The following is a 24,672-nucleotide window of genomic DNA, read 5'->3' as shown; positions in this document are numbered from 1 at the left end:
GGGGGAAGAAATCATCTTGTCTGTTCCCTAACCTACACAGTCATTTTCAGATCCACTGTGAGCTGTGAAGGAGAAATATGTGAGAAAGGCTTTTGGTGAAAAGTTGTATTGTCTCATCAGAAAGAAAATAATTTTATTTCATTTAGTTCTGTGAATGACAGATCTTTTTACATTTCTACATGATACTGAGGGGCAGAAATACAATACAGAATGTAGATTAAGTCTATTCAAAGATAATTTGGTGTTCCCTTATTCATACTTCATTTTGTTAGCAAGTTTTTTATGTCAGTAAATCTCAGACTGTTTTTTAATGTATTAAGCTATGCATGCATGTGCACACACATGTCCACTGTGTACTGCTGGTAGTTTTCAAGTGCTCTTTTAGTCATCTCTGTTCATATTCACACAGTAATTTAAACAAGCATATCCAATCTTGAGATTTTGGCATGATTTCTAACATGTCATCTTTTTGCTCAGTTCTCAGGAGAGGCAGAGGGTAAGAAATGAACACAACCACTTTCCTCCAAAGCTTTCTTTAATTATTTAGATAAGCAGAATTGATTGAAATGTTTCAAATCAAGGTTCTGTTTACAAATGTAGTGTTAAACTGCCTGACATTTGAATTCATGTTACTATTTTAAAACCTGCATCAGGAAAGCTCATATATTCTTAAAGCTTCGTTCACAGCTTGTGTACATGGACAATTTTTTAATATTTTATTGCAACATTTTTAAACTATGTTTATTTATGTTAGATACAACTGTAAATAATAGATATCTGTACATTCCTAATTTCTCAACTTACCCTTTTTCCTCGGCTATATCTTATACAATGTTCGTGGTTTCGTCTGCTTTAATTAGCCCCTGCAATGTCATGTTGCATTCAGTTTACTTACTCAACATAATTCTCAGCTCCTCAACTCCTCTGTGCATGTGGAATGATGTTTTAATTGAGGATCAAACGATAAATTTATGTAGCCTCTAAAGGACATTGTAGCAGAAATTAAAAAAAATAATCTTAAACACATTGTGATCAAAAAATGAGAAGCAAAACACATGCAAAAAAAGCTGAATGCAAGCTCTGATAATTGAGATAAGTCATTGGAGGTGGGGGAGGCACACCAGTACCCAAACAACACCTGTTAACATGAACAATGATGGTAATCTGTAGGAAGTCTAAATTCGATATAAACCAATCAATGTTCCACTTTTATGTTGACTCTAATGAGCACTTTCTGCACTTCATAGAGTGCAGTGGCACATGGGAAGTGGTAATTCACTGTGTTCTGGAGCACTGAGTAGGCTGTCATTCATTGAAAATGGAAAACTCATTTTTTCCAGTTGAAATATGACTAAACAATGTACCTCAAACTACTTAGTCTCCACTTTTACCTCTAAAATATTCTCCAGGAGGATGAAGTTGAAAGTTGAAGAGAAATTAGTTAGTAGAATCTTACACCCAGTTGGGAAGAACTTATTCTCATACAAACTTTGCAGGATGCACAAATATTTTTTTAAAGGTAAAATAATGCATTTGTGTCAAAAATAAATATGTAAAGAGATTCTAGTAGCTCTTACCTGCATTTCTATAGCAGAATTATCGCCCATTATGTAATATGTCTGACTCACTACCTGAGACTCTGACTGACAAGCAGAACAATGGTTTAGGCAACAGATAAATGTTAATGATGCACGTTTTAAAGGGAAAAGAAAGCTAGGTGGCACTGTGGATTAAAGCATCAGTCTTCTCCTTGCAGTGCCCAGAGGCTTTTGTTGCTGCCACCTGTTGATGCTCTTAAAGGAAAAAGCTAGATGTTCAATGGATTATGTCTACCAGAGCTCCTGTTCCTCACTGTTCTACTTTATCTTCTTCTTGGAGGCAAAATCTTTTTCCTCAATGCTAATTCCCCTCCCTTTGAATGTCCCTTTGGTATTTCTTAAGGCAAATCACATGAGGGCAAACTACCATCAAGAAACACATGACATTGCACCATCCAGCTGATATCAGGCTATTTTTCTGTCACACCCTCAGTTCTCTTCTTGAACTCATTCCTAAATCTCACTAATAACATGGTTTTGGTCTGGCTTTCCTTGACAGTTTGGTTTGACAATTCTTAGCTTTCCCACACTATCACACTCTAGTTACTTGCCTCTGATAACAAATATGAAGTCTTCTAATTTTAGCGTGTGTCTGAGCTGAAACTGTGGAGAAAAGCTTCAAAGTTGCCTCAAACTCAGTTGCTGCATAATAACAGCGTGATTGAACTCTAGTGACTAGAACTGGTACTGTTGTACTTCTAAAGCTGTGGTTTTAACTCTTTCCACATATTCTGCAGAAGCTGGAGCTAGATCGGTTTATGCTTTATGCTCACGGTCCAGACCTTTGCAGGGAATCGGATCTCCGCCATGCAATGGCCAACTGCTTTGAAGCCCTAATAGGTAAAGCATGTGTGTTTGTGTGGGCAGACAGTTATATTTTAGAATGTCTAGGTGCCATGTTGATTGTGGAGAAAGCATGGGTCTGTTTTGAAGGTGTGTTAGTAAGGGTAGGTGATAGTAAAGCTTCTTAAACCTTCTTTGTCTCTTCCCATCTCCTGCATATATGCTGCCTGTATAGCATGATGACTATGCAGAATTTTGGGGAAAACCTCATCTTCTGTATCCTGCCTCCCATGCACTGAAGATACACTCATTTCATACCGTTGTGGCGCAGCACTTCTGTCTGTCACGGCAGAATTCCACCTCTCGTGTGCCACCAGGGCCTGCCACCCGCACCCGTCTGGAGGGAGGGAGTTCAGCCACCATGTCCTGGCAGGAAAAGTGCAGGCCCACTGCTTCCAGTAGTACTTGACAGATCTGCAAAATGTGGAGTCCCACTTCAGCCCTGCATTTTAAACTCTGCTGCTTGCTTTCCAAATGCACCAGGTGCTCCCAGCCAGGTTACCAGCCCCCTTCCACTGTGCCCAGCTAACCTTGTCCTGTGAATTAAATATGACATTTGCCAAGTAAATATTTTTTTGGTTTTTGCATTCTCCTTGCAAATAAAAAGCATGGCAATATGCTAGGGTTAGTGTAATAAAACTACCAAATCCCTCTCTAAGGGTGAAGGGAAGATGTGTCAAATTTGCTGCTGGGCATTAAGATGCTGATCAGTGTTTGGCTTGGCTACTTGATAAATTTATGTTGGAGAAGAAATCAGGACTACTTGACCACAGTTACCAAATAAGTAAACAATAAGGCGGAAATCTGATCTGTTATATCCACACAAGCTCTATTATAAAGAACATATTTTTATAAAACTTTGCTTATTTGAATACACAAAGCAAACTAAATCTCACTGTTTTGGATTCATATTCATCCAAATGTACTGTATGTGATAGTAGCTATAGGAGTTGTTTAGCCCTGATCCAGGTCTTTACGTACTACAGAAGCTCCTAAACCATTTTGTCTTGTTTCAAAAAATAGATCTTAGTTGGCTTAGCTGTCAACAGTTCTGTGCATTCTGCCTTGGGCCAAATTGCATTTCATCTTATCAAGAAATAAGATTTCTCTTTTTAACTCTATTTCACTTTCACTGAGTGCTTTGATCTTTAATTTTAAAATAAAATATCGAAAAGGAACACTAGATATGTATCTGTGGCTTTGTTCATAAACTTCAGCTTGTCTGGGATATAATGATGAAGGCTATTTGGCAAGCATTGGATTTGCTAAGAGGGCAGGCTTGCTGTTTAACCTCCAATACAAAGTTATTCACAAAGTTAATTGAACAACAAGATTCTTGTCAGGGCCATAGCTAAAATCTGGGAGCTTGTTAAGGGACTACAGAAGTATATGTGGGGTCTGGAGCTCCTACTTGAAAACCTTTGTTAAAGTCTGGCGCTTCTTTCCTGTGATGAAAATAAGAACCAAGATTATAAGCAGGCTGCCTAGGACCTGTTTGAAATTCTGTGATCTCATAATATGCCTCTGGCAAGATAGTCTTATAAACCCCCAAAACTGTTCTCCAAAGAGTCCAGAGAAAGTAGTTGACTTAGGGAGAAATTGAAAGGAAAGAGGAAGGGAAAGACTCAGCAAGGCCAACCATGTTCTCCCTGTATGTGGGAACATCGATTCCTTTTCTCTGTGTTCTTCATATAGTTACCTATTCCCTTTGCTTTCATACAGGTATGCTTACAAGAAATAGTTTGAGGTTTTCAGAAGCCCTGCTCTAAAGAGTATCAAAGGACAAAATGTTGATACTGAATGTATAAAGTACCTGTGCAGATACAGTGTATATGGCACACACAAAACATAATATACTAGCACAAATTTTGCAGAGCTTGTTACGAAGGGTCATGTGGAGGGCTAGCGACGGCTGTATATGGGGTGGGGGGGGGGTGGTTTTGTTTGAGATTGATTTGTTTGTTTTTGTTTGAGCTTGATTTGTTTGGTTTTGTTTTGTTGTGGGGGTTTTTGGTTGTTTTTGTGGAGTTTTGGTTTTGTTTTTTAAGCACTTTAATCTCTAGAAACTGAGAGGTGCAGAAGTGCTGTTTCCAGTTCAGACAATGCCTTACTGTGATACTGGGGAGACCCTGAGGTTTGGAATAGTCCTGACAGAATTTAATGTTATTCAAAGTACGGAATAAATGAAAATTATTTGCCAGCTGTTGAAATGTATTTTGTGTCTTTCACTGTCTACATATGTGGTATAGTTAGCTGATTACTGGAAACTACTTGTAGAAATAGATAGCTTCTAGCCTAATTTGTTTAATCTTTGCTCTTTGGATGTATCATTTTCTATCACTGATTTAACTATTTCATATTTTTTCTATTAATTTTATTACCATTGATTTATGTTGGTGTTTAAAACACCTTACATTTCTCAAAAAAAAATAGGTATTAGTACAAAAACATATTTTTAAAAATAGATGTATTGGAGATGAACAAGGCAGAGATCTTTGATTTGCCTGTGCTTAGTAATTTTCTAAGTACTAATGCATTATCGACCATTGACATCTTGGTCCCCTCATGCAGGAGCTGTTTATCTAGAGGGGAGCCTAGAAGAAGCAAAGCAATTATTTGGACGTTTACTCTTCAATGACAAGGTATTTATATTATTTGAATTCTATTTTAAAGATAACTGAAGGTATGCTTTCTTGTCCATTGTTTTACTTGAGAATCACAAATGAACAGGAATATACCTGCTGTATGTATTTCCTGGAAACTGAATATAGCGTGGTGTGTTTAGAATCACAAGCTGCACTGATTCAGGCAAAAAAAATTATGATGTTTCCTCAGGTGTGTATTATCTTGGTTGGATTAGGTAGGGAAGGGCAGGTGACGTGGGAAACCTGCAGACTTCCATTCAAAGTGTTGCTCTGACAAGAGAGATGGGTGTTGTGGGGAAATTATGCACATGTCAAGCAACTGTTCCTGTTTCATTAGTTAAATCCTCCCACTCCTAAAATTTTTAAACATATCTTTGAAAAAAATACAGGGGATTGCATCCATTGTTTACCCAATTGCATTATTAAAGTCTGATCTGTTCTTGCATAGTGTGTCTTAAATCACCTTTAGTTGGAATTTATTCCATATAATGGCTAAAGAAAGTAACCAGTGCTTACTGCTGGGACAATACATGTGGCGATAGTGAGGGGATGAATATACAGTGTTTTCCTTCTTGAAAGTCTCTGAGTCTGTGAAATTACAAAGCTTATTAGAAATAAAAGTATTTTGAAGCTTATTTTAACTCAGTGTTCTTTTGCTGCTCAGTGCCTGTAGTGAAGGAAGCCTATATTAAATAGAAGAAAGGGTTTTTTTTTTTCCTTTTTTAGTCTTTGCCTTTGGTGAAGTCAAACTTGCTACTGAGGAGTACTTGCAAATAAAGTTAGTCCTGAGGCTTAAACAAATCTTTTTCTTCCTTTAACCACTTTTTATTTGGTTCAAGGATTTTCCCACCTCCTTGACACAAGCTAATTGGGAGACTACAGGCAGTTTCAACAGCAAATACACGATTTTAAAAATTAGTTTGCCAGCACTATTGAATTTGCAATAAGCAGAGTCAGCATCTGAAATAGTTCTGTATTTCAAGTAATGACATTTTATTTAGTACTGTGGAATTTGTTAAATGACTCCCTTGAGCATTAAAGGCGTCTTTCAATGTTTGCAGGACCTGCGGGATGTATGGCTTAATTATCCACTACACCCACTCCAAGTAAGTGTATCCCTTTCTATAATAAATTTCCTGGCTCTGTTTTATTTTCAGAGATGCTTTTCCATAGGTTTCCATTGTAATGACATCGCAGAAATTGTGCTAAAAATAGCTAAATGAGTGTATATATGTTTGCCTTTGTGTTTGGTTTTGGATTTTTTATTTGTTGTTGTTGTTTTTATTTTGTTTTAATAATTAATGAGTGTCTGCCTCCCTGAGGATTAATCATCCACCTTTCCTTGGCTCATGTTTGATATATAACTGTGCTTATACAATAGATCTAGTGAGAGGTAACATTTTGGTGGCATCTCGTTTATCTTCTCAAAGTTAGGATAAAGCGGATAAATGCAGTCCCTTTAGAAAGAATCAACATGTAAAGGGCAAGTCCTGCCTCACAAATTACTACATTTTAGAGGAGACAGAAAAGCATATGATGATGCAGATGTTACTGTCTGCTGGGTTTCCTGAGAAGCTATTGGAAAAGCACTCACAAATAGCTTTTAGAAATGTGTTTTTTAAAAAAAAAAGGAGAAAAAATATAGGAACCCCAGTGAATAGTGTCAGCCCTTAGAAGATTTAAAGGAGTGGCCAAGACATAAGAAATGGAGAACAGGAGTGAAATGACCACATCTTACAAGGGATGGAAATCGCTGGCAGATTTCCCTGGGGGTCTTTGCTGAAGTACAGGCTGTTCACATCGACATCTTAGAGAACAGGATGAGCAGTGAAGTGGCTGTTTGTTGACAATACCAAATATTTCAGGGTAGCAGGGAAAACAGCAGACTGAAAATTGCGGTCTGATTGCGAGAATGCAAGAGTGACTAACTATGGAGTAAAAAAGCAGAAGAAATTCTGTGTAGGTAAATAAAAAGGACTGTGCATGAGGGAGCAAAAAGCAATCTCAGCTGCACATGCAGCTGAACTCCAAACTGACCGTTATCACCCAAGTGTGGGATTTTGGTGCTGGAATATGTAATTTTATGCAAATGTCAGCTGAAAGCTCAGTAGCATTTAAGGAAAAAGGCAGGTTGAGTGTAATCAATTAATAGAAAAGTGAGAGATAACAAACCAAAAGAGATTTTAATGCCACTTAAAAAAAAAAAAAAAAAAGGCTATTCTTACTTCACCTTCAGGCATCCTGATCTGGATGATTCCTCCTCAAAGGCATTGCGATATGAAAGAGATGCCTGGACTGGCTGGAGGAAATGCTTAAGCCATTTCCCAGTTCCAGAAAGCCATTTAACAGTATCACCATACTAAGGACATCAGACAAGAAACTGATAAGGAAAGATACTGAACCAAAATGATAATTTTCATTTTCTTGTGTTATTGTACCCTTTTGAATTTCATATACTAAGTATGTATTATTGAATTTTTATATATATATTTATATATTGAAGTGGGAGAAATAGTTTTGGATTTTGTCTCATCTTGACATGCTGTCAGTCTGCCAGCCCTATTCTAATAATTTTTGAATCTGTTGCTCAGTTGCAAGCAATATGATAATATTAAAAAGCTCAGACACATACAGTTGTACGTATTTTGTGAAAATAAGTAGGCCATGCTAGCCACGTGTAGAGACAAGACTATGTATGCAATATGTTATAACTGCTTCAACTGTTACTTTAGATCTCACTTCTTCTTTGAGTAATTATCTCCTGTAGTTTAGCCCTGGTCCCCCACCCCAGGTGGCAGCTAAAACCACGTTTTGCTCACTCACCCCTCCCCTGCCCCTGTTGGGATGGGGAGGAAAATCAGAAAACAAAGGCACAGCTCGTGGAGGTGGATGGATACCAGTTGTTGGAGCAAGCTTTGGTTCCATCATTGTCACGCTTCATTGAGTTTTGTTCATTCTTCTTTAACCTGCAAGACACTTACTGAATATTGTTGGTCTGATGTATAGTATTATGCAGCAATTGCCATCATACAATTCACATAATGGGAGTATTCTCATCCAGAATCAAGTCCCCCTGAGGTACACGTTGGATTCTTCCATCCTTCAGCATTACCCACCAAGTGCACCCAGGTCCCTGAGTAAAAGCAATTCCACAGATGGGTTTCTTTTGCTCATTCCTTGATCACGAGCCCATCTGTATGTTGCATCATGGGCCCACTGAGTTATTCACATTTGTGTTGCCAGTCCAAATCTACCTGAGACACTTCAATCTTGGCAGCTCGGTCCACCTGCAGGTAGTTTTGATGTTCGTCAGTGCTTTTTTGGAATAGCCAGAGCGTTTTGCTTTTAAATATTATATCACCTCATCAGGATCCTACAGTTGTTCAGGAGAGAAACTCCAAACCATCAGAGGCAAGAAATTTTCTAGATATCTGCCCATGTTTTCCCACGTGTCATTCCATCCATGACCATCCAACCTTGGATGGTATTCTTGACACATCCTTTTGTAACCCTGTGTATGACCTGGCACATATTCAGAAGACATAGCAACCAGAGCATGCTAGCTTGAATATCCTCAGGGTGTTCAAAATCCTCAAAAACTGTTGCACCTAAGCCAAAGGAGAAAATGGAGGTGAAGAAATGAGGGAAAATTCACTCCCTGCGCCCCCATAATCTCCATAGACTGGGTGCAATTGCTAATCAATTTCGAGAGATGGCACCTGAGCTATGGAAATACCAACGATATCTTATGAAAATACCAGCAGAGCCATGTAAGAAATGAAATCCACTTACAGTTTGATATTACATGGAACAGCAATACGATAAATCTAATCCTTTTCCCAGATGTAATAAACAGCATTGCAGGGAACAAATAGGGCGTGTAGGAATTCAGATGACGCAGCCATGAGAACAAACAAAGAAACATCATGACTTAACTAATGTAGTAAACTTTAACACACTCTGGTTAGCTCTGTTGTTATTCCAACCCATCATTTCTTCTACCTTGCTTTCCAAAAAGGACTGTCATAGTTTAGCCCCAGTTCCCCGTCCAGCTGGCAGCTAAAACCACGAGCTGCTGCTCACTTTGCCCCTGATGGGATGGGGAGGAGAATGAGAAAACTAAGGCAAAACTCATGGGTTGGAACAGGAACAGTTTAACAGAAGATCAAAGGGCAGAAAAAAACCCCAAACAAACAGTAACAACAACAGTAATGGAAGAACCTACAAAAGTGATGGGCACGCAGCACAAACCAATCCATGTAGCGACAACCCACCTCTTTCCAAAGTGGTAACCGGGCTCCCAACTGCAGCTCGCACTGAAAAACTGCCCCGTTGCCCCGTCCACAGCTCGCACTGTGAAACGGCCTACCCTGAGCCATGACTCTCACCAAAAATACAAGAGTACCAAACTGTATGGTCAAGAATGAGCCAACCCTGAATGTACCGGCCATGCCAGCCAGAGCCAGAGAGACTGCCCCCACAGCTCCCCTGTGTAAATGAGCATGACCTCATGTTGTATCAATACCCCCTTTGATTACTTCTGGGTCAGACATCCTGCCAGTGTAGAAATTAACCCTGTCTCAGCTGACCCAGTATATTAAACAAGACAAAAAGCCAGAGGAAACTGGGTTTTCTCAGTTCAGCTCTTTACAGAACAACTTGTTCAGTGTATTTTGTTGCCCTTAGTTTACAGGAGGCTTGCTTTTCTCTGAAAAGTTCTGAAACTGTGTCAACTTGACTTTATTTGCACTTCATTCTCTTTACAGCTGCAGGAGTCCAACACTGACAGGCAACTCATTGAGACCTCTCCAGTTCTTCAGAAGCTTACAGAGTTTGAGGAGGCAATTGGAGTAATTTTTACTCATGTTCGTCTTCTAGCACGTGCATTCACTCTGAGGACAGTAGGCTTTAACCATCTGACTCTGTGAGTACACAGCAAGTGTCCTCATATAGCTTTGTTGGTCCTTCTGTTAGTATCCCAAGTTGCTTTATTTGTAAAGAAATATGGGATGTTATTTCAGTGCAGACTGCAGAGGAGGGCGACGTAGCTGGTAAGGGGCCTGGAGCACAAGTCTGATGAGGAGAGGTTGAGGGAACTGCGGCTGTTTAGCCTTGAGAAAAGGAGGCTGAGGGGAGACCTTATTGCTGTATACAACTGCCTGAAAGGAGGTTGTAGCATGGAGGGTGTTGGTCTCTTCTCCCAAGTAGCAAGTGATAGGACAAGAGAAAATGGCCTCAAGTTTGTACCAGGGGAGGTTGAGATTGAATATTAGGAAAGGATTGTCAGGCATTGGAACAGGCTGCCCAGGGAAGTGGTGGAATCACTGTCCCTGGAGGTGTTTAAAAGTTGTTTAGATGAGGTTATTAGGGACATGGTTTAGTGCTAGAGTCAGGTTAGGTTATGGTTGGACTCAATGATCGTGAGGGTCTCTTCCAACTGAAATGATTCTATGATTCTATCTGTTCTCCAGAAGAGAGTAGAGCAGCTGTGTTTGCAAGCCCACCTGGCTCAGTATTGTGTCTGTGACCATAGCCAGTAGTGGATACCTTGGGAAAGACCATAGAAGATGTTAGAGAGCCATCGTGGTGTTTCTTCTGAGCCTCCTGCTTCATTGTTGTTTACACATGACTCCTGAGGCGGCAGCAAAACATACTTGGAGGTGCATTTGGGCAGACGAAAGAAGTAAAACCATACTCTTTGGTCAAGTGCAGCCCTTATGTTCTGTGGTGTGTGAAGCTGCCAGGCCCCATTTTGAAGCAAAAAGCAGAGCTGCACCAGTGGTCACCCAGTCCAAGACCTCATATGGGTTTAAACCATGCTTCCTTTATTTTTTGTGAATGGACAGACCTTTCTCTTTATTGAAGTTGTTGCATTCATTAATTCACTTTTTTATAAGAAGTTGCAGATAGGGACCTTTCCCCTTGATGTCAACTGCTCTTCTCATTCCATTATATATACCTACCTTGATTTGCTTTTTTTCTGAAAGTTGTTGTTACAACAGTAATGAACTATGTTTTCATTTCACCTATTTAACCCTGGAAAAGTGTCTTAAATGTGTTTGGAAATGAGCAAGGCTCACCTGCAAATCATTCTTTATTTTAATTTGTGTGTGCATGCTGGTTTTGTTTTTTCCTTCCTGAGTGCTTATTGATTTTGCTGCATTGATGTCTCATTTTTCAGAGGCCACAACCAGAGGATGGAATTCCTGGGTGACTCCATAATGCAGTTGGTAGCCACAGAGTATTTATTCATACATTTCCCTGATCATCATGAAGGGCACTTAACGGTGAGACTGCCATCAATCATGCTGTCCAGGAAAGCGAGAGTGGGATGGAGACTGAAATTATGGGAGAAGCTAGTGAATTATTCTGAATTTGATTAATAAAAGAAGCCTCAGCAACCAGTGCTCTTAATAAGGCTTTGTTAATTTTAAGTCATGAGCAATGCAATGAATAGTAAATGGTGATTTATGAGCCCACTGCAATAATTTTTGTTCTGTCTGTGAAACAGATCAGTAATTTTAAGGATGTCACTGATGAAACTGGGAGATAAGACTAGTTCTTGTTTAAAGATGGGTGTCTTGAACCATTGTTTTTAAATAGACACATCACATGACTTTTTCTTATTCATGACTTCTAATATGTTAAACCAGCAACCAGGCAGGGTTATGTTTCCAGATAAGAAGTTTTTGCATCTATTTTATTCTGATTTTCCCGTTGTCTCCAGTGTGAAGCTCCTGTGGTATCTTTTAAATTTAATATTACTTTTGTTACTCTAGTCTGCTCTTGATTACTGTAGCCTTTCAGCTTCTAGTATCTGAGCTCTGAACAACCCAGTTTGGGGATGTTTCACCAATTTACAGCACTTTAAACACAGGATGGTGGTATATGTGTGTTTTTTCCTGATTGATTCATTTAGTACTGCAGCTAGACAGCTGTGGCTTTATATGTGAGGAAGACATTTTCTTAAGCTTACTAAATTTTTCTTTGTTTTGAAGTCTTGACTAGAATGAAAGTATAATACATATATCAGGAATATGAGTTCAGTCTTTTAGTTAAAATTGGAAAGTAGCACTGTAGGTTTCTTAGCTACTCAGAGTGTTTTTCTCCAATCAATAAAGAGACAGCAATGCTAAGTCTCTAGCAGGCAGTGGGTTTTCAAGAATATTCTTGGGTATTTGAGCTAAAGCTGTTTATAAGGAAAAAAGCATATGCTCTGACTAAAAGTAATTTTTCTTCACTAGTTCTTAAGTTTCATTTATATTTGTATGGATTCCTCTGCACTAGTCAGGAGACAGAGTAGATAAAGCCTGAACTTTTGAAGTAAAAGTTAAAAGAGAAAGAGCCTTGTCTTATTAATTCTTCAGAGAAACAAAAACATAAGGCAGAAATCCAAGATTGGTGGGGCTTTTTTTGCTTTGTAGGTGACTTTTAAGAATGTAGACATCAGTGTTGTTATAGTAAGATAAATCTTTCAAGAACTATTTGGCAAGAAGAGTATGAAGTGTTGCTATTAATGGGTGTAAATACTAGATAAATGATCAGAACATCTCAGTGATGCTTAATTTAATGATTAGTGAGCTGGCAAGTATAACAAGTTGTACAGTCCAGGTTTATAGGGGAAACTAGAAAGTTAGAGTGGAATGGATACTGAAAACACAGTTGGATGTAAGGAAGTAGGCAATGCCCAGAATAAAATTTCAACTCCGTGGATGTGTGTGAAGTGAAAAAGAAAGTTGTCTTAGAATGTTTTTAAATTTGAGGACAAATTAAATAAGGTGTGTGAGAAATGAAACTGATGATGTGGGATCTGAAGAGACAGTGCAAACACTGACCTCTTTCTTCTGTTGTCTGGGAACATACTTGTATTTGAAGTAATAATGGAACATAAGCTGAATGGTCTTTGTAGTGTTGAGGACACTTTTGGTCAAGGATAGGAAGATTCGATTTCACTGGCAATGCAGTGGATTCCCAGTGTGTAGTGATTACTTGTCTGTAAATTAACCATGTTTAAGAAAAAGAAAGGAGAATGTAGTCATTTCTATATAGCCAAGTGATTGGCCAAAAAAGAGGTCAAAATTTTGTTCACAATTGGAAGATACAGATTCTCCAGTACTGGCTCATGCTGCTGTCATGGGTGGTAGTATGCTGTGTGAAGATGGAAGAATAAAAAAAAATTGCTTTGTAATTAGAGTTAAGCTGCAGTTGAACATCTGTCACGTGTTACAGCATCTGCAGTGATGCAGGCTGTGTGTTGACGGAGCAGAGGAGGGCTCTAGAAAAGGTGCTAGGAAGGCACAGGTACCATGTCTTACCCATATCATTAAGAGAAATGGAATTTCTTGCTAGATCACATGTGTAGCGGAGACAAATTCTGATACAGAGCAAGTTGGTAACCACAGTGCTAGAAGGATAACTGTTTTTTTCCATCTCTAATTCGCTGTGTAGTGTATATATTGCTCTTTGTTTTATGATACTCCTAATCATGATTATGGGTGCCATCAGAAGAAATACTCTGCAAACACACCAAAAGAGATTCTTCTTTTCCCATTACAAGAAACAGATCTTTGTCACATGATACTGCACTTCTGTCGTGTAGGTTCCATATCGTACTTAGGATTTTGTTGGGGAAAGTATTGTTTATGTATCTTAAGGACCTAACAGGGAAAAAATTTGGAAAGGAACAAGTAGAAGACAATTTTAAGCAGATATTAAGGAGGTAGGTAGTAATCCTGTCTGCTGTCTGCCTAGTTTATGAAGATCAAGGTGTGAATATCTGCTTCATACATCATTGCCAAACAAATTACGAACATACAGTTCTTTATTTATCTGTTGTCAGAGATGAACTATCAAGTGCAGGAAATAAATCTTTATTTTCATAAGCTCACTTGGCATGCTGGAGCCAGGTAGCATATAACTTGGATCTAATAAACTGAGCAAATGTGAAATGGAAGACAAAGAGAAAAAAAGTATGTATGCAGATACTGAACTCTACATTACATATAAACAATGGAAAAGAGAGACATTCTTTCGCTCCTACCCCCACCTCCCATAATATCCCTAACTTCTTAAATTAATGCTGCTTAATTTAAAGGAAAAAAGCAAAGAAACAGAAAAAAAAAGCTCACCTTAACCAGGGGTTCAAAAACTTGTATGAAACCTTAAAAATCAAAAATATTCCCTTAAGCTGTATTGGATTGTATCTTTCCCAGAGCTCTATGTTTGTTTAAGTGATCTGCCTGGAGCCAGGGTTAAGCACTTCAGGGAACTCTGCTGGAGAACCAGATGTCCTGAACATCGTCTTATACTGAAAATGTTAGAGCTGGATCTTTGTCAGGGATGCACCAGCTCAGCTGAACTGCTTTCAGAAAAGCAAACCGTACATACAGGCTCTCCAGCTGTGCGTTTTTGTCTCCGGCCAAATGAATAGAGCATCTTCCTTGTCTACTTGTTCAGAAACACCAGAGTATCTTGCTTTAATGTGTATTTGTTTTAATTGCTACCTATTTATTTCTTATTTGGTGGACACTGGAACCTACTCTATAGACTCCAGAATATTGTGTGTTTATACTTAATGTGGAAAAAAGTATTTAACTGTGTATTGCTTAAACTGGAGAAATGCAAATTATCTGAAAAAGTACAGGACTGTTGAAGAGATGGTATATGACTGCAAACTCACAACCAAGCATTTGAAATGCAAGATGTATCAGCAGAAATAATGTGTCCATAGAATAAATAAAATTTGGTGAGAAGAATTGAAACAGAAGGAAAAATTAGCAATAGAAATAATGTGTGTGTATGTAAATCATTTGAGGTGTGCTGAAACAAAACATAAATAAACTGAGATGCTACAAGGATAGAACTTTTTTTCCCTAGCTCTCCCTCCCTGCCTTTTATAGTTTAACATTGCTTGTTGTTACTATTGAGTGGACCTGTTTTCTGTTGCAGCTGTTGAGAAGTTCTTTGGTAAACAACAGGACTCAGGCCAAGGTGGCAGAAGAGCTGGGTATGCAAGAATTTGCCATCACTAATGACAAGACAAAAAGACCTGTAGCTCTTCGAACTAAGACTTTGGCCGATCTCTTGGAATGTGAGTTAACTTGGTTATGACAGCTTAGTACTTACGCAATTTCTTTTTCCTTGGGGCTTGTTTAAGAAAGCCATTAGAAATCCCACAAATCACTATTAAAAATGTATGGTCAGGTTTTCAAATGAATTATGCCTATACCTCTGAGAGCCAAATTTTTGAACACCAGCCTAGATTTTTAAAAACTGTATGAATGCAAGAAGTAGCTGTAATTGCAGATACGAAGTTGTAGGCTTTGAAGTTGAGGGGTCATGATGACCAGGTCAAAAGCATGTCTAGAAAGTTAAAGCGTGTAATCTGAGTGGAGCTATTTAACAGCACTTTCAATGTTTCGTTAATATGTTATTGTTACTGTTAGAAGATAAGTAGTTCCTCAGCAGGTGAGTATATCTGTGGTTCATTTGACTGAATTTCAGGAGGCTTAAAAATGGTCATTCCACAAGAGGGAAACCTACATGGAAATTAAATTATTTTTAGCCCATATATGCAAGTTTGTGCTAACTTCTTTCCAAAGAAAGTGGAAACAGTGATAAATATTCTGCAAAGAAAGTAAATCTGTATCTTGTATATTTTGATATATTTTGTGAGCCATTCAGACCCCTTGGCTTTTGCCAAATCCTCTAAGCCAGTGGAAATAATGCAAACAGGACTGACTTATATCTAAAACTTTTTTATATTGTGCCCAGTAGTGGTTTATTTGTAAGTATCCATGGCCTCCTCGTTAAAAAGTGAGATTAGGAGCTGAGTGTTGTTTCTAGCCCTTTAAATGACTGAGTGGATTTGGGCAAATCACTTAATCTCTTGGTCAACTTTATTTTCTTTTTGGATGTGTGACAGCATGATTTTATGTTGTTGTTTTTTTTTCCCAGCCTTTATTGCTGCCTTGTACATTGATAAAGATTTGGAATATGTTCACACTTTCATGAATGTATGCTTTTTCCCACGTCTAAAGGTAAGATCAGTCAGGTTCCTACTTTCCTGCCACTATGTTTTAACACATTATTGTATTTGGGACTTACCACAATCTCTCAATCTTAAAAGCATCTTTGCGAACTTCTTACAGGAATTTATTTTAAATCAAGATTGGAATGATCCTAAATCTCAGCTTCAACAGTGCTGCTTGACTCTCAGGACAGAAGGAAAAGAGCCAGACATTCCTCTTTACAAGTAAGAACTGATATCTGATGGATACAAGCCAATTATCAGTCTGTCTTGTATGTGGATGAAGATGTGATCAGTCACCCTATGTTTTTCCCCTAGTTTGGTTTTATTGTAGTTATCCAAGCCCTCCAGTCTCTCTTTGTCTGAAGATGGAAAATGTTGAACCAATGTTTTCCAAGCTTTAGGTGTTTTAAGACATTACAAGGAAGAATTAGTAAGCATTTTACTGTGTACAGTTGCAACGGGAAATATGATTTCTGTGTTTTAATGGAGTATTTCATTGGCATCAGTCTATGTTTGTTCTTCTTTTAATGTAAGGAATGGCAATGTTTTAAATGAAGGAAATGGAACAGTGACAGGGTGTAAAGTCAAGATACGTCCATTCAATTTTCAGTAACAGTATGAAGTTTCTCTCCACTCTGCATTTTAAGCAAACATAATAAATGCCTTGTGTTACACATCCTGATTATAGGCTCTTTCTAATCCACAGTGTCAGGCACTGTGGGGCAACACACGTTTTGGACATTTTTGCTGTGCAATTTAGCCCATTAACGTCCTCCTGTTTAGTGATAGAAGAGGTTCAGAGTAATGAATGTTTTAACATGTACCCCTCAGTTAGATACCTGAAGCTGGATGGGACGGATCACTATTCTCTCTTTCAGTTGTAAAAGAGCATAATAGCTACTTCAAAGATGTAATAATAAATCTAAGATTGCATACTGCATCCATATCCATTCAATTAATGTAAGAATGGATCTAGTTTTAGCCCTCAAAAGAAGAGAGAAAGGCTATGAAAGTTCAAGGCTTGTGGTGTTGTAATTACTAAATCAAAAATGAAGAAGAATGGAAGTCTAAGTGCATTCGTCACATTTAGCATAATAAAGTTTTCAATGAAATGTAGCAGTTCAGTTATAGTGGCAAACAGTGCACTTCAGAAATATGATCGCTTTAACATTGCAACTGATGCTCTGCAGATCTGACTTTTCAGTGTCTCTGTATGGGGGCTCACAGCTTTGTCTTCAGTGAGGCAGATGAATACAAAAGAAACAATTCCTGATTCTTCTAAAATCCACTCGGTATCAAGTACCAAATGTTTGTTTTGTTTTGCTGTGATGAGAAATTGATTTTTATAGTACAGCTTAGAGTTAGTAATTTGCTGTTATCTTCCTGTTATCTTGTTAATTTCCTTTTCTTGGGGTTATATGTTTCACTGCAGTCAGTACTATTGCTTTTAAGTTTGGGGTGGGCTTTATTTGCTCTTGTCGCAGCACATGGAGACAAAGTACTGTAGTTAGATACTTTAAAAATTGATGTGAAATTGATGCTTCTTTCAAAAAGAAACAAGATAGTGGGCAGAATTTGAGCTGACAGTGGGGAGAGATTTGGGACAGCAGGAAGAAACAGCAGAAGCATCAATTCATTGGATGTCTGTGGAATTATTCTTTTTTCACTTTAGATGGTTGTTGATGCATGTCCTAGACTTCAGCTCAGATGGAAAGTTTGTTTTGTGACGAACTGTAACTTTTCAAAGTTGATGGAAAATTTCTTTGCAGTATGATAATTCACAGCAGAGAGCTACCATGTCCAATATTAAGTCCTTTTAAAACCTAAATAACTGCACAACTCCCAGGGACTAAAATTTTAATTTGCACAGTGATCATATTGACTTGATTTATAATTGCACAGCTACACGCAGTTTATATGACTTTATTACAAGTGTTTTTACAGTGTTTAAGCACTTCGTGTTACATTTTGCATTTTTGTTTATAGGCTAAAGTTTTAATTTTCATATGGTACTCCTGAGTGAACCTGAAGGAATAAATATAAACAATATAAACAAGGTGCATTTTATAAACATGAAGTAGCTGACACGCCAGAAGGCTGTGCTGCCATCCAGCAAGACCTGGACAGGCTGGAGAGTTGGGTGGGGAAAAATTTAATGAAATATAACAAGGGCAAGTGTAGAGTCCTGCATCTGGGCAGGAACAACCCCAGGTTCCAGTATAGGTTGGGAAATTACATATTAGAGAGCAGTGTAGAGGAAAGGGACCTGGGGGTCCTGGTGGACAACAGGATGACCATGAGCCAGCACTGTGCCCTTGTGGCCAGGAAGGCCAATGGCATCCTGGGGTGTATTAGAAGGGGGGTGGTTAGTAGGTCGAGGGAGGTTCTCCTTCCCCTCTACTCCGCCCTGGTGAGACCGCACCTGGAATATTGTGTCCAGTTCTGGGCCCCTCAGTTCCAGAAGGACAGGGAACTGCTGGAGAAAGTCCAGTGCAGGGCAACAAAGATGATGAACGGAGTGGAGCATCTCCCTTATGAGGAAAGGCTGAGGGAGCTGGGTCTCTTTAGCTTGGAGGAGACTGAGGGGTAACGTTATTAATGTTTATAAATATATAAAGGGTGAGTGTCACAAGGATGGAGCCACGTTCTTCTCTGTGACAGCCAGTGATAGGATAAGGGGTAATGGATTCAAACTGGAACACAAGAGGTTCCACTTAAATTTGAGAAGAAACTTCTTCTCAGTGAGAGTGACAGAGCACTGGAACAGGCTGCCCAGGGAGGTTGTGGAGTCTCCTTCTCTGGAGACATTCAAAACCCACCTGGATACATTCCTGTGTAACCTCATCTAGGTGTTCCTGCTCTGGCAGGGGGATTGGACTAGATGATCTTTTGAGGACCCTTCCAATCCCTAATATTCTGTGATTCTGTAATTTTATGTAAATTTCTTCTTTTTATTGTGTGCCATGCTGGTAATCTCTGGGTTAATGTAATTTGTAGAGGCGTCTTTCAACCCTTGTTCCATGCTTCGTATTAATTCCACTGTATGTATTGATAAGACTGAAAGCTCAGTCATGTATGCACCACAGACAAATTTTGTTTTTTAATACTTGCTGTGTGAATAAATTATATCTTTCTCATTTCAGGACTTTGCAGACAGTGGGACCATCTCATGCCAGAACATACACAGTAGCTGTTTACTTCAAAGGGGAAAGAATAGGATGCGGTAAAGGCCCAAGGTATAATAAAAAATTAATCATGGGATGTTAAAGTTGGAGTGTAGCAATGTCCAAAATGACTAGCCATGGAAATGGACAAGTGTGTGGTTGGCCTTAGAAAAGGAAAGCTATAGGTCTGCTTTCAAGCTATTCTGAAATTCCAACTCAGGAATACCTGAGGGGTTCAATGTCTGTGTAGTTTTGTATCTTAGGCTTTTTTGGTGTACTTGCCTGCCAGGCGGGTAGCAATGCTAACTGATCTGTGGCTCTGACACTTGAAACTGCAGAACAGCTTCCAGGAAACAGTGACATTATCTTTGGCTTTGCTACTGGATTGCTGTCCGACTTAAGGGAGCAAGGCTCTCGGGTTTTTTTATCTCATGTTGTTACTTCTAGGCATTTTAGAATGTTTTCCAAAGTTGCGAAGACTTCAACCATGAACCTTAAAGACCTCATCTTATTTTCTACTACCAAATCTGGTGGTGGTTATAAAAATACCATTGGTTTTGTAGCGTTCACACCTCTGTGATTTTGTTATTTTTTTCTTTTCTCTCAAGTGAAAGCAAATGCTTCAGTGAAGAATGGACTAGAATATTCTGCTAGTGTTATTGATCTAAGTTTAAAAATATTCTGCTGGAGCTGTACTGCTATTGCTCACATATTTATGGAAAGGCTCATATATCATACACTGTGGGAATTACTACCTGCTGATTATCTAGAGAGTTTTATTACCAAAGAGTAGCTAGTGTTCCACTTTGTCAGAAACCTTAGTTTATTCTGTACAACTTAGATTTCATGTAACATATTTTTGTTTGGCTTTCACAGTATTCAGCAAGCAGAAATGGGAGCTGCAATGGACGCACTTGAAAAATGTAAGATATTTGGGCAACAAAGAAAATAATTTAGTGTACATCCTTGGTCTTTGGGGAGGTGTAGGTTTTTTGGGGGATAAGATTTGAACAGAACATATATGTTGAATACCATCAGCTTCTGAGCAGCAGGTTTTCCATTCAGTACTTTGAAGACAATTTTATAACAGATGAGGTTAATATGATATCAACAAGTATTTTTTAAAGGAAGTTTCAGCAACAGACGTTGCAACTAGGTAACTCTGTGCAGTGAAGTCTCATTGAGATTTTCCATGCAGTGAGATAAGACTACTTAGTCTCTGATGATGTGGTTTAGGGGAGGAGGAAAATTCTCAGTTGCCAATATAGAAAATTAAATTTGATATCAGATTATACAGTAGACTAGATTAAAATCTAACAGACAGATCCCCAGTCAATGTAACTTCCCTCCTCCCCTGAATACCTGCAAAATGAAGTTTTCTTTGAGTGTTTTTCTTGTGACAGCATCACTGCCCAGAAACTGTAAGCTTCATCTCCTGTCAGTCCAAGGACTTCACAGCTCTTTTCCAACATACATATTTGTTTGAATACCCTAGACCTCTAGAGGTCTGTACTCCAACTACCTCTCAAAACAAAGCCAACTTTCAGTTTAGGTCATGTTACTTAGTGCCTTGCCGGTCAGTTTTTGACTGTCTTTAGGGATGGAAGCTCCACAGCCCCTATGGGCACTTGTTCTAGTTTGTGTCTATTTGTGGAGTGAAGTTGTTTTTTTGTTTTTAATGCATAAGTAGTTAAATTCAAGTAAAAGTAATTTTCATGTATTGTTTATATATATGATAACCAAAATGAGTTTATTTAGTAGATTTCCTTCTCAACATCGTAAATGGATTATAAACAAACAGGTTGCTACCAAGCTGAGTTCTTCAGAGTTTTTAAAGAATCACATTACAGGCACAGTGCTGAAAATCCGATTTTCATTTTATGGTGCACATGAGCAACAAGATATCCCAGAACTCCATTAAACAAAGCACTAGTGTTTTAAAAAACAGCAGCAATTTAAAAACTATTTGCTTTTGTTTAGATTGCTTTTTGTTTTAAATAAATGTACTTTCCTATGCCTGAGTTGTAAATAACTGATGAATAAACCTTTTATTTCTGTAGTATATAATAAGAGGCATGAATTTCACCAGTCAGTAAAACAAAGCTGCAGAAAGTAATTCTGCCCTAGCACAAACTCCTGCAGATTATGTGACTTCTGCACCATGTTCTTTAGCTGAACAAATCTGTGCTGTCTGGGACCCAGAAAGAGGAGGATGACACTTGATGTCAAGGGACTCCTGCCGGAGGAGCCTCAGCTGAATTCCCTTCTGATAGCCAAGTAGATAGAGAGCAATCCTTTGCTGAGACATCTCCCAGATTTGTTTATGGCTTTAAAGGTCAGTGTAGTGACCTTTTGCGTTCATCTCAGACACAGACAGGTAGCCAGTGCTGATCCCAGAGCTCTATGTCATCCCGACAGGATTTACCATCTGCAGGCTGCCATGTACTCTACCATCTCTTTGTTTTCTGGTGGGCTAGAGGGAGCAAGTCTCTGCAGCACAGACACACAGATGAATGTCAGCACCCTAGTCGTGCAGAAAACATCATATTCTGTCAGCTGTGCACTAAACTGAGAGCAGTTCTGATCAATTATATAAGCTGGTTTTACAACCTCAGTTCTAACTAGTGTACAAATGTACCAGCCAGTGGACAAATGTCTGAAATTGGAAGCATCCATCCTCACAGCTATTTCTCCATCACCTCAGCCTTGTCTAGTCTGTTTTACCCAGTCTTCACTCATCCATGCTCTTAAGACTCTGCTAAGGCTGTATTCTGGTACATAGCCAAGCACTGACTTTTTCAGGAATTGCTACTTTCCATTTTGCTACACTATTACTTTCCCATTAGGAACCCTGCTGACATGTGGGACATCTAGTGAATTCTTCATGGTCTAAAATAATAATAATATGGGAACATCTATACAATGCTTGGAACCAGTGGCTTATACTTTTTGGAGTGAGGACAAGACAAAAAACCCTGACAGCACTGGCAGTAGTTGCACATTCATTTTTCAGTATCGGCCACCTGTTGCTAAGGGAACAGAATGTAAAATCTAGGCAATACCTGGCCAAGTTGCTATACCAGGATTTTATATTTTTTGAGTGTATTAGATTTGGCAGTGCTTTGTAGCAGGAGAAAGAGATGTGGAAATCATAAAGAAACCGAAGTCTTATCACACATAGCCCTGGTTTACTATGGATTATTAGAAATAAGTGGGTAAAAATGGTAATAACATTATTCCCCCCTACCCTTAATCTCATCAAAGTTTAAAAAAAAAAAAAAAGAGCTGAGACTTTCTGTGTTACCAGTTTGTTTATTAATATAAAATATTTCTCCTTGTGTCAGATAACTTTCCCCAGATGGCCCATCAGAAACGCTTCATTGAACGGAAGTACAGACAAGAGTTGAAAGAAATGAGGTGGGAAAGAGAGCACCAGGAGAGAGAGCCAGATGAGACTGAAGAAGCAAGGAAATAAAAGGAGGGCACAGAAGCAGTGGTGTATTTACTTACTTAATAACTCTGACTGTGGCCTATAGAGACCTAACCTAGTTTCTTGCAGATGATGAATGAGGAATGCCTGTTGATATCAAATAGAGAATCATAATCTCCTCTTTAAAAAGTTTGTGTATATATATTATTTCTCTAGTTTGGTTTAAAGTGCAAAGTTTGTTTGGCTTTTTAATAAGATTTGGTTTTAAATCCTTTTAAGTTTTATGAAAAGTTGTGGGATTATTTTTATTATTTTTACTGTCTTGTATGAAGTAATAAAGTATTAATTTCAAAAACCTGTAGGAGGAAAAACTGTTTAACAATTGTCTCCTACGTCCAAATGATGTTTTGTCAGTGACGAGCCAAGTTATCGCATGAACTCCACTGTGGAGGAGGAAAGTATTATGAGAAATTAATTCAGCAGAGCACTTAAGCATGTACCTAACTTAAGTTTTGCAGCTAAATGTACTTCTTGACTCTGCTAAACCAGAGCCATAAACTTCAGGTCCTTTTACAGAAACTGGTACAGTAATTTAATCAAAGGAGATATTCAGTTTTAAGCAGTGTGTTCCACATCTGGAATGTGACACACACATGTGTGGGAGGTTGTGGGGTTTTGTCTTTAAATCAATGATATAAAACTATAAGAAAACAGAAAAAAAGGTAATTATAAAGTCAGAGAATGACAACCTGTGTTGCAGAGAATGAAGCAAGTTTACATTTGCAAGTTTAATTTCATTCTCAACTTCTTGCTCTCTCAGACTGGTGTCTAATGTATTTCTTTGTCCAGAAGATACCAGTGTGATGATAATAGTCAAATGGTGTATTAGAAACTCCATACAGATGCCATTCCAGGTAGGTTCATTGAAAACTGGCAGCATTTGTCCACAAGGTGTAGTTCAAAGGTGACACATAGTTTGCAGTCACCCAGTTGCCTTGATTTGTTGGTGTCTGCAGCTTCTATTAGACAGAAAGCTCTGAACGGTACCAAAAGTGGAACATCCACTGTGTCTGGTGGTGTGTTTTCCCACTGACTACCAGCTTCGTTGTTCATGTTGGTGCATTGTTTTAATTTGCCAACTTCAAGACATTCATTTTCATTGTCCTGATTTCTGAGTTAAAACAGTCACTTAGTACATATTCAATAGTCATTTCACTTTCTTTTCTGATAAATTAAATAGATGCAACTCTTCTTTTTATTAACTGTGCGTTTTCTTCCTGCTTGAGATCCTTTTTGGGAAGTTTTTTACGCATTTTTCTAATATAAGTAACACAGATGTATGTGATAAATACCAAGGAGCTTCATGAGTGCAGATGCACAAGTCTGGCCCGAAGAATTCATACAGACTCCTGGAAGAAAACTTGCCTAATGGCCACGCTACGCTAAGCAACTTGTCCAGCAGTTCCCTGAAACACCTGTCGTTTGGTGTGTGATGGGCATCCATGAAAGCATTTTATTGCAGGTGCCAAAATAGACACAGGCATAGCTGAAACGTTCGAACTACCCAAATGTCTTCCTGAAGTTTCACTACTGAGCTAATCAATATGTGCATTTTCATAAGCACATTGTCGTACACATGCAGTGCAAGACGCACTTAAATATGTTGGTTTGATTTGGTTTTGTTTTGGTTGTTATACTTGACCCCAGAGCACTACCTCACATTTTCCAGCTTCTATGATTGCTTTTTCTTGATGGATTAATGTTTTAAATCCATCTAGAGGACAAGAGGGGAAAAAAAAAAAAAAAGGTCTAATTTAGAGAATGATAATAAACTGTTAAAATAAAGGAGGGGATAAAAACAACAAGATAAAGGCAAGGAGCTACTCTCTGCTGGATGCTGCTGTTCTTTGACTTCTGAGAAGTGATTGTAACTCCTTATAGCTTCAGTCTGTAAAGGAAA

At 38.5% G+C, this 24,672-nt stretch overlaps 1 protein-coding gene across 3 annotated transcripts in view; it reads left to right on the top strand.

Moving 5' to 3' along the window:
• DROSHA (drosha ribonuclease III) overlaps positions 1 to 23,067 on the top strand; it is a 75,732-nt gene extending 52,665 nt beyond the window's left edge. For all 3 annotated transcript variants that reach the window (XM_065052600.1, XM_065052601.1, XM_021298013.2), the window contains exons 22-32: positions 2,336 to 2,438; positions 5,013 to 5,083; positions 6,148 to 6,192; positions 9,853 to 10,010; positions 11,268 to 11,373; positions 15,035 to 15,176; positions 16,043 to 16,125; positions 16,237 to 16,340; positions 19,262 to 19,354; positions 20,159 to 20,205; positions 22,627 to 23,067. In XM_065052600.1, the coding sequence (XP_064908672.1) occupies positions 2,336 to 2,438; positions 5,013 to 5,083; positions 6,148 to 6,192; positions 9,853 to 10,010; positions 11,268 to 11,373; positions 15,035 to 15,176; positions 16,043 to 16,125; positions 16,237 to 16,340; positions 19,262 to 19,354; positions 20,159 to 20,205; positions 22,627 to 22,757 (1,083 nt within the window). In that variant the 3' untranslated portion in view covers positions 22,758 to 23,067. The remainder of the gene's footprint in view (positions 1 to 2,335; positions 2,439 to 5,012; positions 5,084 to 6,147; positions 6,193 to 9,852; positions 10,011 to 11,267; positions 11,374 to 15,034; positions 15,177 to 16,042; positions 16,126 to 16,236; positions 16,341 to 19,261; positions 19,355 to 20,158; positions 20,206 to 22,626) is intronic.
• The last annotated feature ends 1,605 nt before the right edge of the window (positions 23,068 to 24,672 follow it).

The sequence above is a fragment of the Columba livia genome, chromosome 2 (assembly GCF_036013475.1).
Source record: "Columba livia isolate bColLiv1 breed racing homer chromosome 2, bColLiv1.pat.W.v2, whole genome shotgun sequence".
NCBI lineage: Eukaryota > Metazoa > Chordata > Aves > Columbiformes > Columbidae > Columba > Columba livia.
Note: the sequence above shows the minus strand (reverse complement) of the source record. Positions and strands in the feature narration are given on the sequence as shown.